This window comes from Amphiprion ocellaris, chromosome 15 (genome assembly GCF_022539595.1).
Source record: "Amphiprion ocellaris isolate individual 3 ecotype Okinawa chromosome 15, ASM2253959v1, whole genome shotgun sequence".
Lineage (NCBI taxonomy): Eukaryota > Metazoa > Chordata > Actinopteri > Pomacentridae > Amphiprion > Amphiprion ocellaris.
Window position 1 is genome coordinate 24,084,831 of NC_072780.1, and position 13,977 is coordinate 24,098,807.

The 13,977-nt window shown below is 38.9% G+C and overlaps 1 protein-coding gene across 3 annotated transcripts in view; it reads left to right on the plus strand.

Moving 5' to 3' along the window:
- The window catches only part of gabbr1b (gamma-aminobutyric acid (GABA) B receptor, 1b), a 124,548-nt gene extending 111,993 nt beyond the window's left edge, over positions 1–12,555 (plus strand). For all 3 annotated transcript variants that reach the window (XM_055017657.1, XM_055017656.1, XM_055017655.1), the window contains 3 exons: positions 533–661; positions 5,689–5,832; positions 6,933–12,555. In XM_055017657.1, coding sequence (XP_054873632.1) covers positions 533–661; positions 5,689–5,832; positions 6,933–7,214 — 555 coding nt within the window. In that variant the 3' untranslated portion in view covers positions 7,215–12,555. The remainder of the gene's footprint in view (positions 1–532; positions 662–5,688; positions 5,833–6,932) is intronic.
- The last annotated feature ends 1,422 nt before the right edge of the window (positions 12,556–13,977 follow it).

The following is a 13,977-nucleotide window of genomic DNA, read 5'->3' on the forward strand; positions in this document are numbered from 1 at the left end:
TGTAGACAAGCCAGTTGTTTATGTAATCTAAACTAAGACTGCCACCAACATTTATTTCCATTGAACGATTCAAAATTTTTTATTTTCTTATAGAAATTGTTAGCATTGTTAATGTTGAAATTGTCAGTCAAACTGATGAAAATGGCGTCACAGATTTACGGGTAGTTTATAGACTTATAGATTCAGTTTCCATTCATAAAACACTTAGAAAATCAAAAGTTTTTCACATTTATGAAGCTAAAAACTGTGACTATTTTGCTTTGAAAATTAAACAACGACCTTTTGTACAATTGAGAGTTGTCTATATAACACCGGATCCTAACACCTGTTGTCTCAATGTGCTTTACATAGTAAGGGCAGGCCTTACAGTATTTTACAGAGACCCAACAACAACTTTGAGTTAACATTCAGTAGTATGAGAACCTGCTGTGCTTTTTTGACTCAAAAGCTCTTGGTGAACTGGCTTGTACGTGGTTTCTTATAATGTATTGAAAAAACTAAACATTTGGTTTCTATGCACTGTATTCCTTAGGTGCTGTGCATGATCACAGCTCCAGTCACCATGATCCTGTCCTCGCAGCAGGACGCTTCCTTCGCTTTTGCCTCTTTGGCCATTGTCTTCTCCGTCTACATCACTCTGGTGGTTCTGTTCGTCCCAAAGGTAAAAGCAGAGCAAATATTTCCTCTCATCATTACATTCCTGCAGATGACAGCAGCAGTTTAAGTGTCATCACCTAATGAATTGCTTTTTATTTACGTCATCTGGGCTGACCATCTGTAGTTTGGCCCTGCCTTACTGTGTCAGCATCAGTATTGAGCATTGTGTCTATCTGCACCTGATGTTAACTTACTAACTTATGTTAACTTACAGAGGAGGCATTTGACTATGTGAAGGAAATTTATGTGGACACTCACAGTACACTCGTATTTAACAGTTAAAGAACAACATTGGATTAGTGAACTGATTAGATATACTTTGAATATTAGACAGGGCCTGACTTGTTGTTTCCTATTATTTTCAGTCTTAATGCTAGCCTAGGCTAACAGCATCCTGATTCCTGTTCTGTTCTGAAAACACATTTATTGATTCATATTTTTATGCAATGGTTTGCACTTTGTATAGCAAGTACAAAGTGCTTTTACAGTGTATTTCTCATTCACCCATTTTTCTTTAGTTCACAGACAAGTGAAAGCAATGTTTTCTTTTATTCAAGTCTGATAGTTAATTTTCACATCACAGTGAAATGAATAGAAGTCAAAGGAAATCAGTGGAATTCAATGGCTGCTTTGAAGCATGGCCCGATTCACCTGTTCTTTTGACATTGGGCAAAGCTTTGCTATTTTCCTGAGTGAATTGTAATGAATACAATTGTAGCCACATAGAATAGGATAACTGGGTTGAATGAGAAGTTTGTTGAAATGTGTTATCATTTAAGTGTACACGTCCATGATAACATGATAGCATTGTTCACCTCCAGGCATGCAGTTGAAAGAAAAGTGTCAAATTGTCTTTTATACCATAAGAATAAGCTACTAAGCAGCATATATATAATGGAATACACAGTTATTATTATAGTGAGAGCTACTTTTTCAATTGATTACTGGTAATCTGCAGTACTGTAGCTTTTAGTCTGGATTATGTTTTCAAATTAGTCACATTGGTTTATGATTTATATTGTGTTCTTCTTATCAGACTTGTTCATGTTTGTTATACCTCATCTGTAGCCAGCTGCACCCTTTTTATGTGAACCAGCTCATAGCAGGTTCAGAAACTCTGGGTTGGCTTAGCCTGACTTTGACTGTTCAGTTTAGTAAGGCCAGATAAAGAAAATATGTCCTGAATATGCAGAAGTCGCTTTATTGTACGGGCCCCAGATCAGTTAGGCAAGATGTCGGAACCCAGGTGGTAAAAGAGCATCACTCGGGCTAATTTGGAGTAATGGTGTCATCATGAAAACATTGTAAGTGATGTAAGGCAGCCTATCCTTCACACTGTTACTTTTGTCACACTCAGAGGTTTCCTACATAAGTGGGGTCAAAGCCCAAATTTCACTGGTTCCCACATCTCCAGTGTAACAATGCTAGTAGAGGAGTGTCTTTGGGTTTCTGAATTGGTCAGACAAGTCAAGCAATTTGAAAAAGACAGCTACGACTTTGGGAAATTTTAATGTATTATTCATTGTTTCTGGTATTTTATAGCCATAGTAATTTATTACAGACCTACTGTATAGTACCTAGAGAGACTGTATTACTGAAATGCACTTCATTCCTTCATCCATAAAAAAAGAAAACATTTATAGGCTTCAATTAATTTGAAATGTAGCTGCTTGACTTTTAACTCATCAATTCTTGCTGGCCTTCACTTGTTACCAGTTTCAGATCTGATATAAAGATTTTATTGCCTGCTTTTAAAACCTTGTGTGGTCAAGAATCATCTTACATTTGTGATCTTTCAACTCCCCGAGATCCTCTCACAAAAGCTTTCTGACAGTGGTGACCGGACGTGGACAGGCCTGTGCTCTTCTTAACACTAAGGAATTGCCTCCCAGAGGATCTCAGATTGGCAAAATCAGTGTCTTCATTTAAAACATAATTTATAAACTTTCCACTATGTTGAGGCCTTCTCCTGGCCTTCTCCCTCTTTTTTTAGTCTGCTTGGTTCCATTCCCTACTAATGGCAGCACCGTAACACTTTGGTTAGAAATGTGCTACATATAATAGGCTATTATTATTTGTTACTACAAGTCTAGAATGAACACTCTCGGAGATGGATTCCTGCACAGTTAAGCATCAAACAAGTATAATATCCTTTAAAGACTAGTAGTTTTAGAATTGACACATACGCAGTTAACTGTCTTCCTGAACCTAACAATTTGATAGCAGCATTAGAAACATCAAAGTAACTTGTGTAATTGTAATGTAGCCTGGCCAGAATAGTCAAGGAAGGTGGTAGGCAGACAGACTCAGCAGACTTCTTGAGTGCCAAAGAGGTGCAGATTTTATTTTACAGTGCTTCTCCATTAATGCGAAAATTAAAGTTACAAAACAATACAAAAAACTTTACAAAGAAAAATAATTTCAAAATGATCTCGTAGCTACTTCAACAAAAAAAACTCACATTGTGGCAGCACAGCCTCACCTCTCTCCCCGAGGCTAGTGATGGTCCTCTGACACCCGAGGCTTCGACACATGCGCTGTAGCTCATGAAACAAACGTATCGAGCCACTGTCTCGAGGCGTGGTTTGGTCACGTGACTCATGACGTTTGAACCACTTCAGTGAGGTTTGAAGCACTCAACTACTTCGAATCACCTGACTGGTTCGGTTTGTTATGTGAATCACTCAGCGGGATCGAGTGTTCCGGGATAGGAGATCACTATTTAGTGTCGTTCATTTGAATTGTTTTTCGCAGAGTAGGTTGTTTTTTTTTCCTGTTGTTGCCGTAATGTGCTTTGAGAGAGTAGTATTTCAGATTTCGTATTCCGTAGAGAATAGATAGATAGATAGATAGATAGATAGATAGATAGATAGATAGATAGATAGATAGATAGATAGATAGATAGATAGATAGATAGATAGATAGATAGATAGATAGAGAGATAGATAGATAGATAGATATATTATATATAGATAAGACACACACACACACACACACACACACACACACACATATATATATATATATATATTCCCAACTCACCACCCCCATGACACAACACCTGGCACAGAACCTTGTCAGGTGCTTAGCTGACAGACTACAAACCAAAGAAAAGAACAGTTCACTGGCTGTTGCTACACTTGTGGCTCTGCAGTTCAAAACTTTTGGATTCACCAATCAGAGCGGCAGCCAGTGGGAAAGAACGTTTAATAACAGAATGCACAACAATTAACATAAAGAATACCAAGCAGCAGTGATCTACGTCACAAGCACCACCGCAGCCTCATCCTCCACCACCAGCAGCACCTTCCACAGGTATTTTTTTTCTCTTCTGAATAGGGAATGACTGACATTTCTGGTGATGATGATGATGATCTTCAATATTTTTCAGTTCAACTGTGGAGCCTATTGGATGAAGACGCAAGTAGAGCCTGGCAAATGCAAAGCGCCACAGCGAATGCAATTGTAGAAAGAATGGCAGACCCACTGGCTTACTGGGCCACCCACAAAACCGTTTACTCAAACTTGTACAATGGAGCCAAACATTTCCTGTGTACCTCAGCCTCATCTGTGCCGTGTGAACAGGTTTTTTTTTCTAAGGCTGGGGAGATAGTGAGTAAAAGAAGGAACTGCTTGAGTCCCAAAACTGTTGATAAATTATTTCTCAATAAAAGCTCATAACCAGTTACATAAGGACACCCTCTTTACTGACCTCTTTACCAATAAACCCCAAGACATACTTTGCCAAAATCCATAACAATCCATATAATCTTTATTTGCACCAGCCCCATGTGAAAATGACATCAGTCTGTATTTGTAGAGCATGAATGTAGCAGCACCGTTTAAATGTTTCATAACACAGAATATAAGTGAAGAGTATATAGGGATACAGACAAACATGGCATATAAGAAACATGCTCTTCAATAGTTATTGTCATTATTATTACTAGTAATATTATTTTTGTGTCCACTAGAACCCATACAATCATCTAGTGTAGTCAAACAGGAATGTGTGCATGGCGAATCAAATCCAAAACAATCCATGAACCGACCACGTCTTGATTGCACTTCATTTTATTGACCACTAGATGTCCTACTCGAGCACTGTGTGTCATTGAGGCCTCGAGTAATGAACCATGTTTTGAATGAAGTGTCGAAGCTTCAACAAAGCCTCGATCAGCCATCACTACCCGAGGCAACCAAATCTTAGCTCCTTATATAGGGCTTTCAATTCACACCTATTCACTCGAGTTCTACCATGATGCAGCACAGTGATCTACTGTTTAACCTAGACGCAAACAACTCGGTGAACAGCATAACCATACACACTACAAACCTATCGGAATTTATAAAGGTCTTCCTGCAAGTGTATATGTAAAAGCATTACTGCTTAATGCTTTTAATACAAAAGAAACAATAATTCACAGAAAAAAAACCCTCCACTTGGTCTGGTCCAGTGATGTCACGCTGACATCAGCAACACCATAAATTCAGGAAGTGCTGGGCCGGCTTCCTCCCAAACACTAGTCCTGCACGGTGAACCAGAACAAAGGAACAAAGAAAGGTAAGTATGAACAAAGGAACAAACAATTCAACAACATTTAACCTGTAACTTAATAAAGGAAACTGAAACTAATTATGGCTGTGTGTTTTCCTTTAACCCATGGATGTAAACTGCAACAAATTAACACAAACAAACCCGGGATAGTAAGTGCGACAATGTTACACTAGCTTGGTTAAATTAAAGCCAAATACACAGAAGGATGGTTTGTGTTGTGTAATGTATAAGATCAAAGTATTAAGGGACAAGTAGTGAGGTGAAATGAGAGTTCTCACCCACTTTGTCACAGTAATTGGTGCCAGGGCAGCTGAATATAGAATCCATTAAGGAACAAAAAGATTTCTTATGTTTATACAAAATACCCAGCTTGTCAAACTCTTAAATCCCACAACCCTGTAACCCTTAGTAACAGAATACTAGGCTGGTATTCTTCACATCTATACTGAGGAAAATATGTCCATGTTTTGTAGATGCGACGCCTGATCACACGGGGTGAATGGCAGTCAGATGCCCAGGAGACCATGAAGACGGGTTCTTCCACCAATAACAATGATGAGGAGAAGTCCAGACAGCTTGAGAGAGAGAATAAGGAGCTGCAGAAAATCATCCAAGAGGTCAGCCAGGCCCTTTCTCTTGTCACAAGATTGTCTTTTCATTCTTGTTTCCCCCTCAGCAGATAAAACTCTTAAACTCTATGCATATCCACTATGTGGGAATGTCACTGCTATGGAGGGATGTGCTTGGTCTGAAACAATGTTTAGGCCGGTGTAACATGTCAAAGTAACATCCATATATGTGCCACAACCCAAGGTTTCCCAGCAGAACATTACATTGTAATATGATGATCAATGTTATTTACCTCTCATTAGTTTTCTTTAAGGTTGTGGCTGGAATACATAGACAGATACCTCATACACATGTTTTACCAGTGAGGTTCTGTCCAGTTCCAGTAGTAAATAAAATGGCAGACATCTAGCCTGCTCTTTGATGCCTTAATGTAAGAATACTAAAACCAAGCGACAGGGATCCAAATTTCATATTATTTTACTGTTACAAGTGTGGTGAGTCTAAAGTATCACAGTAACTAAGGCTTCACTTAATCAAAGTTTTTATACATTTCTATAAGATTATAGCTAAAATGAAATTATTTGTATGCATTCCTAAGTCGATTCACTGGATAGATACAATTTTTTATTAAGATTATAAAACCTGTAAATTAGCTAAATGTTTTACTACGAATCTAATTAAAACAGAATTGAAGCCTGCCAAGGTTTTATATAGAAAGATTGTAGAAAGACCTTTTGTCCTGACAGACATGCATGCGTTTTAGACATGTTTCCCCCGGAGTGATTTAGTGGCTACTTTTTTGTCTTTTTTGTTTTTTCTTGTTCTTTTTATCAAACTAGTGTAGAATTACAACAATGCTAAATTTCCCCTCATGTTGAATAGCATATAATCATGTCTATTTACCTGAATGACCGTCTTGCAACAGATGACTGGATTGTGTGTGGACTGATATATAAAGATTGATAAAACATTGATATTTAAAACATTTAAAACAAACCTAGTACCTTGCTGAACTCCATTTTTCTATTCTTCCCACACCCCCACTCAAATATCAACTCAGTTTAAACAGAAGCCTACCATGAAATAGTCTTATAGGACCTGTGACCAGAGAAGAGTGTTAAATCCATTTTACAATCTGTCCCCTCAGAAAGAAGAACGTGTGTCAGAGCTGAGAAATCAGCTGTCTGAGCGCCAGGCCCTGCGATCAAGAAGAAGAGCATCTACCATTACCAATCAGAACAACAGTTCCCCTGCCCTCACCATAACCCACAGTGACCCCAGATCACTAGCACCTCCTCCAGGGTACCCTGCACCCACCACCGATCTCCACTCCCATCCCTTCGCAAACTCGTCCAGCCTCTACCAGCCAGATAGCAATATCAGTCGAAATAACTGCCACCCTAGTCGGCTGCAGCTGCTCTACAAGTGAACTACTAGTGAACAGGGTTATAGTGTTCTATGTAAAGGTGGAAAAAATCAAGTTCAAACATAAGTTTAAAAAATAAATCAGTATCTGTTGGAGGAGCTCTTTCCAAAGACCATTCCACCAAGGACCAGAGGATAGCTAATGTAAGGTCATTGTTTAAGAAATCATCAGTAGGGTTTCCATTTCAGTGGTTTTGTTTTTCGTTTCTCTCACAGCTAAAATCTTGTTAAATATAAAATTTTGTATATGTCATTTTTCCAGTGATTATCCATGTGCCATCTAGAGTTTGTGAAATTTCTCTAAAAGCGTAAGATATTCTTAGGATAAAGTCAGCATACTCACCAGTTAATGTTCCATGAAGAAGACATGGGAACAAAAGAACAGAGTTGTTGTACTCCAGCATGCACAGCTGACTTCCCCGATGACTGCAATTCTAAAATCAAAGATCCTACTCTTAGTTTTGTGCCACAGGCTTTAACACTGAAAAGTATTCCATCCATTGGCAGCCTTGGCTAACGCTATCTTGGGCAAAGTGGGTAGAATTGTTAACTAAAGTGTAATGTAGCTTCATCCAGATCTAGCTCCCACACTACTCTTGCAATCCTAAACAGGAACTGTAAGGTTTATTGTGTCCCCTTCTGTTACGTCCCCAGAAGCCAGGGGATGAGGGAGAGTAACAAATATAAGGAAAACCGGGTAAAGAGGCAGGAAAACTGATCATGTGGCAGAGAAACAGTTTTATTTACCAAAAGAAAAGAAACCCAAAATCCGGCACAAAGCCGGTATCACAATTCTTGAAACGCAACAGTCGAGTTTAGGTACAACACCAGTCACCAACACAACACTTCAGCAGCTGGTCTGGCCCCAAAGGCAACGCTGATCAGGGTGGCTGAGTATAAACCTTCCCAGTTGATTGTCAAGGAGCCACAGGTGCACCTGGCCACTCCTGCTGGGCGTAATCTAAAAAAAAAAAAGAGAAAAGACAACCTACCTTATCTACACACACACAAGAACGTAACACTCCCTCCCATAAGAATAAACACATCTGTTTGGTTACACTCACTCCACACAAATCTAGCAGCACTTATAAAAAAACACTAAATTAATGCCACCGCTCATCCACGGGACAGCGCATGAGCCACTACTTTGTCAGCCCCCTTCTTGTGTTTAATTTCAATGTAGTAATTCTGTGCCAACAGCACCCAACGCATAAACCGCTGGTTGTGGTTAAACATCTGAGTCAGGAAAGTGAGAGGATTGTGGTCAGTGTAAACTACCACCGTTGTCAAACTCTGAGCTTCTGTCCATCCTTGATACACATTTGTCCTACCTACCTGTGATGATCGATGTGTGAGGACATTGTTAGTCTGATTCGCTCTCACCCCACTTTGTTTAGTGACGTGCCTTCCCGCACTCGTGATTGAGCATGATATCAATGTTGATGATGCTACCCCCATTAAACAACATGCATATCATTGTCCCTTGGAAAAAGATGAAGAAAGAGGTTTAATACTTGGTTGAAAATGGCTTAGCCAAGCCCAGTTGCAGCCCCTGGAGCTCTCCATGTTTGTTAGCTCCTAAGTCTGATGGTACCCCTCATTTCTGTTCGGACTTCAGGAAAGTTAATGCGGTTACTGTGCCTGATTCGTTCCCGTTGCCTCGCATGGAAGATTGCATTGACAGCATTGGTCCAGCGACATTCATCACAAAGTTAGATCTATTGAAAGGTTATTGGCAGATTCCACTAACCCCCAGAGCTTCTAAGATCTCTGCCTTTGTTACACCTGACCACTTCATGCAATGATGGCATTTGGGATGAGGAATGCACCTGCCGCATTCCAACGGCTAATGCAGATTGTGTTGGAGGATGTACCAAACTGTAAAGTGTACCTTGATGATGTGGTGGTGTACTTGAGTGAATGGGCCAGTCTGAAGGTGGTGTTTCAGCAACTTGCTGACGCCTTGCTAACTCTCAACCTTGCGAAGTGTGAGTTCGGTAAGGCTATGGTAACCTACTTGGGGAAGCAGGTGGGACATGGACAGGTCCGTCCAGTGGATGCAAAAGTTGCAGCAGTGTTGACCTACCCAGTCCCCACTACCAGGCGTGAACTGAGATGGTTTCTGGGCATGACGGGGTATTACCGTTGTTTCTGTAAAAACTTCTCAGTGGTTGTTGCCCCCCTGACCAGGTTGTGCAGTCCTGTAGTGCTGTTCCATTGCACTAATGAGTGTCAGCATGCCTTTCATGCTGCAAAGTCTCTCCTCTGCAGTGCTCCTGTGCTCGCTGCTCCTAACTTCTCCCGGCCTTTCAAACTAGAAGTCGATGCCAGTGCCACTGGAGCCGGTGCTGTTTTACTACTACTACACACGGTGATGGAGATGTGTGCCATCCAGTGAATTACTGTTCAGCCAAGTTCAACTTTTTTTTTTTAGATTACTCCCGCTGGGCATAATCTAAAAAAAAAAAAAAAAAAAAAAAAGAAAAGAGAAAACACAACCTACCTTATCTACACGCACACAAGAACGTAACACCTTCCAGAATTTAAGTTAATATATGACTCTTCTCATTGGACATAATGCTATTTTTTACCACTGTATGTAGTAAGCTGACCGAGCATGCTTACCTTTGCAGCTCATTTTGAGGCAGATAAGGACGTTTTCTGGGCTTTTTTTCTGCTTTCACAAACCAAAACACAAGAGATAAAGAGTAAGAAATCAAGTATACAGGCTCTCAGTTTTTAGAATATCATTTCTGCAGCCTGCAACTGCATATTTATGATGTTTTTAAATGTGGCACTCTTTACAATGACAGTGTAGCAAAGGGTCAAGTAGAGGTGTTCAGACATTGCTTAGTACTGGAATTGAATATACGGACAGACTTAATCAGTGATACTAGTTTTGTGACTAAGTAAGTAACTGGTTGTATTAATTACTAATATGGTTTGTCATTTCAGCTGGTCTTGTTAACTGTCTGGTGGTGGTTTTTGTATTGATATTGGTCTCTGTTCAAAGAGACTGCAGTCTTATACATTGCTGTGTGTGTTCATACTAAAGCCCTCACTGCAGATCAACCTAGCCCTGTTGATTCAAGGCTCAAAAAAGCTGAGGACATGGACTCAAGAGCTGAAATAGCATTACATGAGGCTAAAAGCATCAATATAAACACCTTTACTGCCTGTGTTTATTTTTAAGCTTAAACTCTGTCTGGGTTTTTCATTCTCTTGTGAAAAGACTTAATTTTCAATCCCACAGTCAGATTTTTTTTATGTTGTTCTTCAGGGCTACATTTTTTTTGTTTGTTTGTTTGTTTGTTTTATGTTGCATGTAGAAACATACACCAAAGTGTAATTTGGTGCATGTTGTTGCAGTTGTTTCATTTTGACAAAAAAAAAATCATTAAAAAAAGCACACCCAACCAGTATCAACTCATATCTTTTTAAGCAGATAATGAATTTCAGTTCTGTTGGATTGGAATTTGAAATTTATAGCTTATGTTTCCTAATTGTATTAAAGACTTTTGAAAGAAATTACTTTTTTTTTCCCTTTTTTTTAACGATTGAGCAGGAAGCAAACACACTAACAGTGCATTTCAAGTTCACCTGTTCTATTTCATCACTTTCATCTGTTTTTGACAGTATTTTTAGGGACTGAGGTAAAACAAAGCCACATCACCTTGGATTTGTCTTTATTCAGAAAGAAATTACTCTGACACATACAGTCATTAATTTATTCAGTGGGAAAAAGTGAGTCAAAGGGACAAAAGTCAACTAGTGAAAAAGAGACATAGATTCGAGTGGGTTGGTTCAAGTGGTTAGCCTAAACACAGTAATCAGTATAGGTTTCTGGAATAACAGGAGCATGAATAGATCTATTAGAAATATTGATTCTTGTCAAAGGCGTAGTATTGATGGACATCCACCTCAGTTTATAGAATATGCACATTTTTCCCACCCACCTAAAGCACGAAAGACGTACAGGGCATTGATTTTGAAAACCCAGAGGTTTTCAAAATCAATGCCTGCCCCTGTCAGAATGCCCTGCACACAGGCTGATAAGCCAGAAAGGAAAACAGGAGGAAGTCTGACATTAGGACATTATTTTCTCAAAAAGTCTGAGAACCATCAGTTGTATATCACCATGCATTATTCTTAAAGTTTGTTAAAAGAAATGTTGTTTACTGGTTTGCTAACTAATTTTAAGGTAATTTCTTGTGAAAGTAACCGCTTTAAGCATGTGGCTCATTTACTTCAACCATCCAAAAAAGACACAAAAGAGGACAGAAGAGTACATCTTGCGGTGGTGTACTTGAGTGAATGGGCCAGCCATGTCTCTAGTCTGAAGGTGGTGTTTCAGCACCTTTACTAGCTCAAACATTGATAAAACTCACTTTACAATAGAAAAAAACATGGCATTACAGGGAAGCTGAATCCATCAGAGGGATAATGGCATGTTATCACATGACATCATCCCTCTGATGGATTCAACTTACCTGTAAACATGAAAGAGTCAGAGTAAAACATGTATTGTACATTGTCTAGCACAGTTTGTTTTCAGCTGTTTTACTGTTTATTGTTTGTTTAAACTGTGGGTTTGATCTCGAGGGTCATTAAGAAACAGCCGGGGTGGAAAGCTGCAGACTACAACTGTAATAGTTTGTTCTGACAACTAACACTGCCCACACAAACAAAATAGTCCCCTCTGCCGTCTCTGGTTAATATTTGGCCAGTTTAGAGTATCAAAACAACTTATTCAGCATTTGGTAACAATCATGGTTGTGGTAAAAAGAAACTTATAGTGACTTTCAGTAGAAACCAAGAAACAATCTTAGTGTCTAAACTGCAAACTTTATAGGCCCACTCCACGTGGCCTTTACCAATTTCACCTTATCACCATAGCAGCTGACACACAGTTCTCCCAATTCACACCGCCAACAGTCTTAGCAACTTAATCAGTAACAAGGAGGTTGAAGATACCTGCATGGCTTGATGCCACAGTAACACAATCGCACATGTATTTATGATCTGTGTGGACGGTCCCTTTTAGAGACTTTACAATGACCTTTCTACATGAGAAGTATAAATTGTTGAGTTTTTGATTTTGCTGATTTCTCTTTTGTACTGAACTTTTGTGTGAGGTTTCACACAGAATTGTAATTTTGCATTAAGCTACCTAGCCTTTCCTGGAGCTTTTAACCACATGTAAGTGTCTTCTTCAGCAAATTGACTTTTTTTTTTAACCTACATCTCTTTGTGATACAGTTTTTTTTTTAATTCAATGTCATGTTTGTTTCTTTGTCTGCAGTACATGTTCATACGGTCTTTTTTTTTTTTTTAACCATAAACACTCATGACACCAATATTGTGTTCCAAGGAATGGAAATGGTCTTTGTTTCCGATTTAGCCTCATGTATATTCTGTGTGGTAACAGACATTGTCTCATTAGCATGGATAGTTTGATTTCTGAAGCACTTCTGAATTGATTAATGACTACTGTATGAGGTGCATATGTAGAAACTGTGACAAAATTGTGCAGTTCTCCTGTTACATTATTCCAAACTAACCATGTGCAAATACCTACTGTATGTTTGTTTGTGATAATGTATTTAACTATTAAGTCTGTAAAGCAGTGAGGATTTAAGTGATGTTAATATACACCAGAATATGCACATAGACTGTAAATAACTGATGATGTAAATATGGCATTTGACTTGGAATATACAAGCTGCATTTCATGTGGTAAAGTATTCAAAATATATTTCTATATGCTGAAATATCTGATATTGCAGAATAATTCAAATGCAAGAATGAAAATAAAACTGTTTTTCTCAAAATATTTCTTGTCTTCCGCTTTATTATTATTCAGTAGCATGGTAAACTGATCTGTCACCATGCTGAAGTACCTCAGGGTAAATTAAATACCTCAGGGCATATCACCATGCAGTATTTAGAGGATCAATGCTACTGGTTTTAGTGATCCTCTGACTTTTTATCTAATGCCACCAGCAGGTCAAAGTGTTGACTTATCCACTGAAATATTTCAGCATCTACCTAATAGAGTGATATAAACTTAGATATTGGCCCTTTTGGCTCCTGGACAATGTAGCTCATAAGTAGTAAAAAGACAGTTATATCCACCCTCTTTAGAGGTTGTGGTGGGGTTGGAACCTACCTCAGCTGTCGTAGGCATGTAAAGGCATTCTGCACATGTAACCAGTCCATCACACAGCCAACGCAATGGGACAAACAGCCATGCACAATCACAATCCCACAAACAGCCAATTTTAACTACTATGCCTGTCTTTGGGCTGAAGGAAGTAGAAACAGCCAAATATGGACAGAAATTTAGACACGGGTGAGTTGTTTGAGAGCTCAACATCAGTTTATTTTATGTGATGGGATTTTACATACATTTAATGCATCACAATATATTCATATGAAAAAATTCTGAGGGATATTTGTAGCTATTCCGGTCTGACGTAAAGAAGACCATGCTTCATACAGATGTCTTTAGACTTTTTATTCCCTGCAGTCTGCCGACACCGTGAAAACTAAGACAATGAAATACATACAAACATGTCAAAAATATACATTTCATAATTTCACGTTTACAATTAGACACACTCCAAACTAGCCTTCTGTCGCTAGGTCCGACACGCCAGTACAACAGTGCCAGACAATGCATGTGAACAAATAATAGAAAAAATATAAAAACAAACAAAACCCAAAAGTAACTTCACCGTGTGCGCCTCTCAGACCGTGTAGAATGC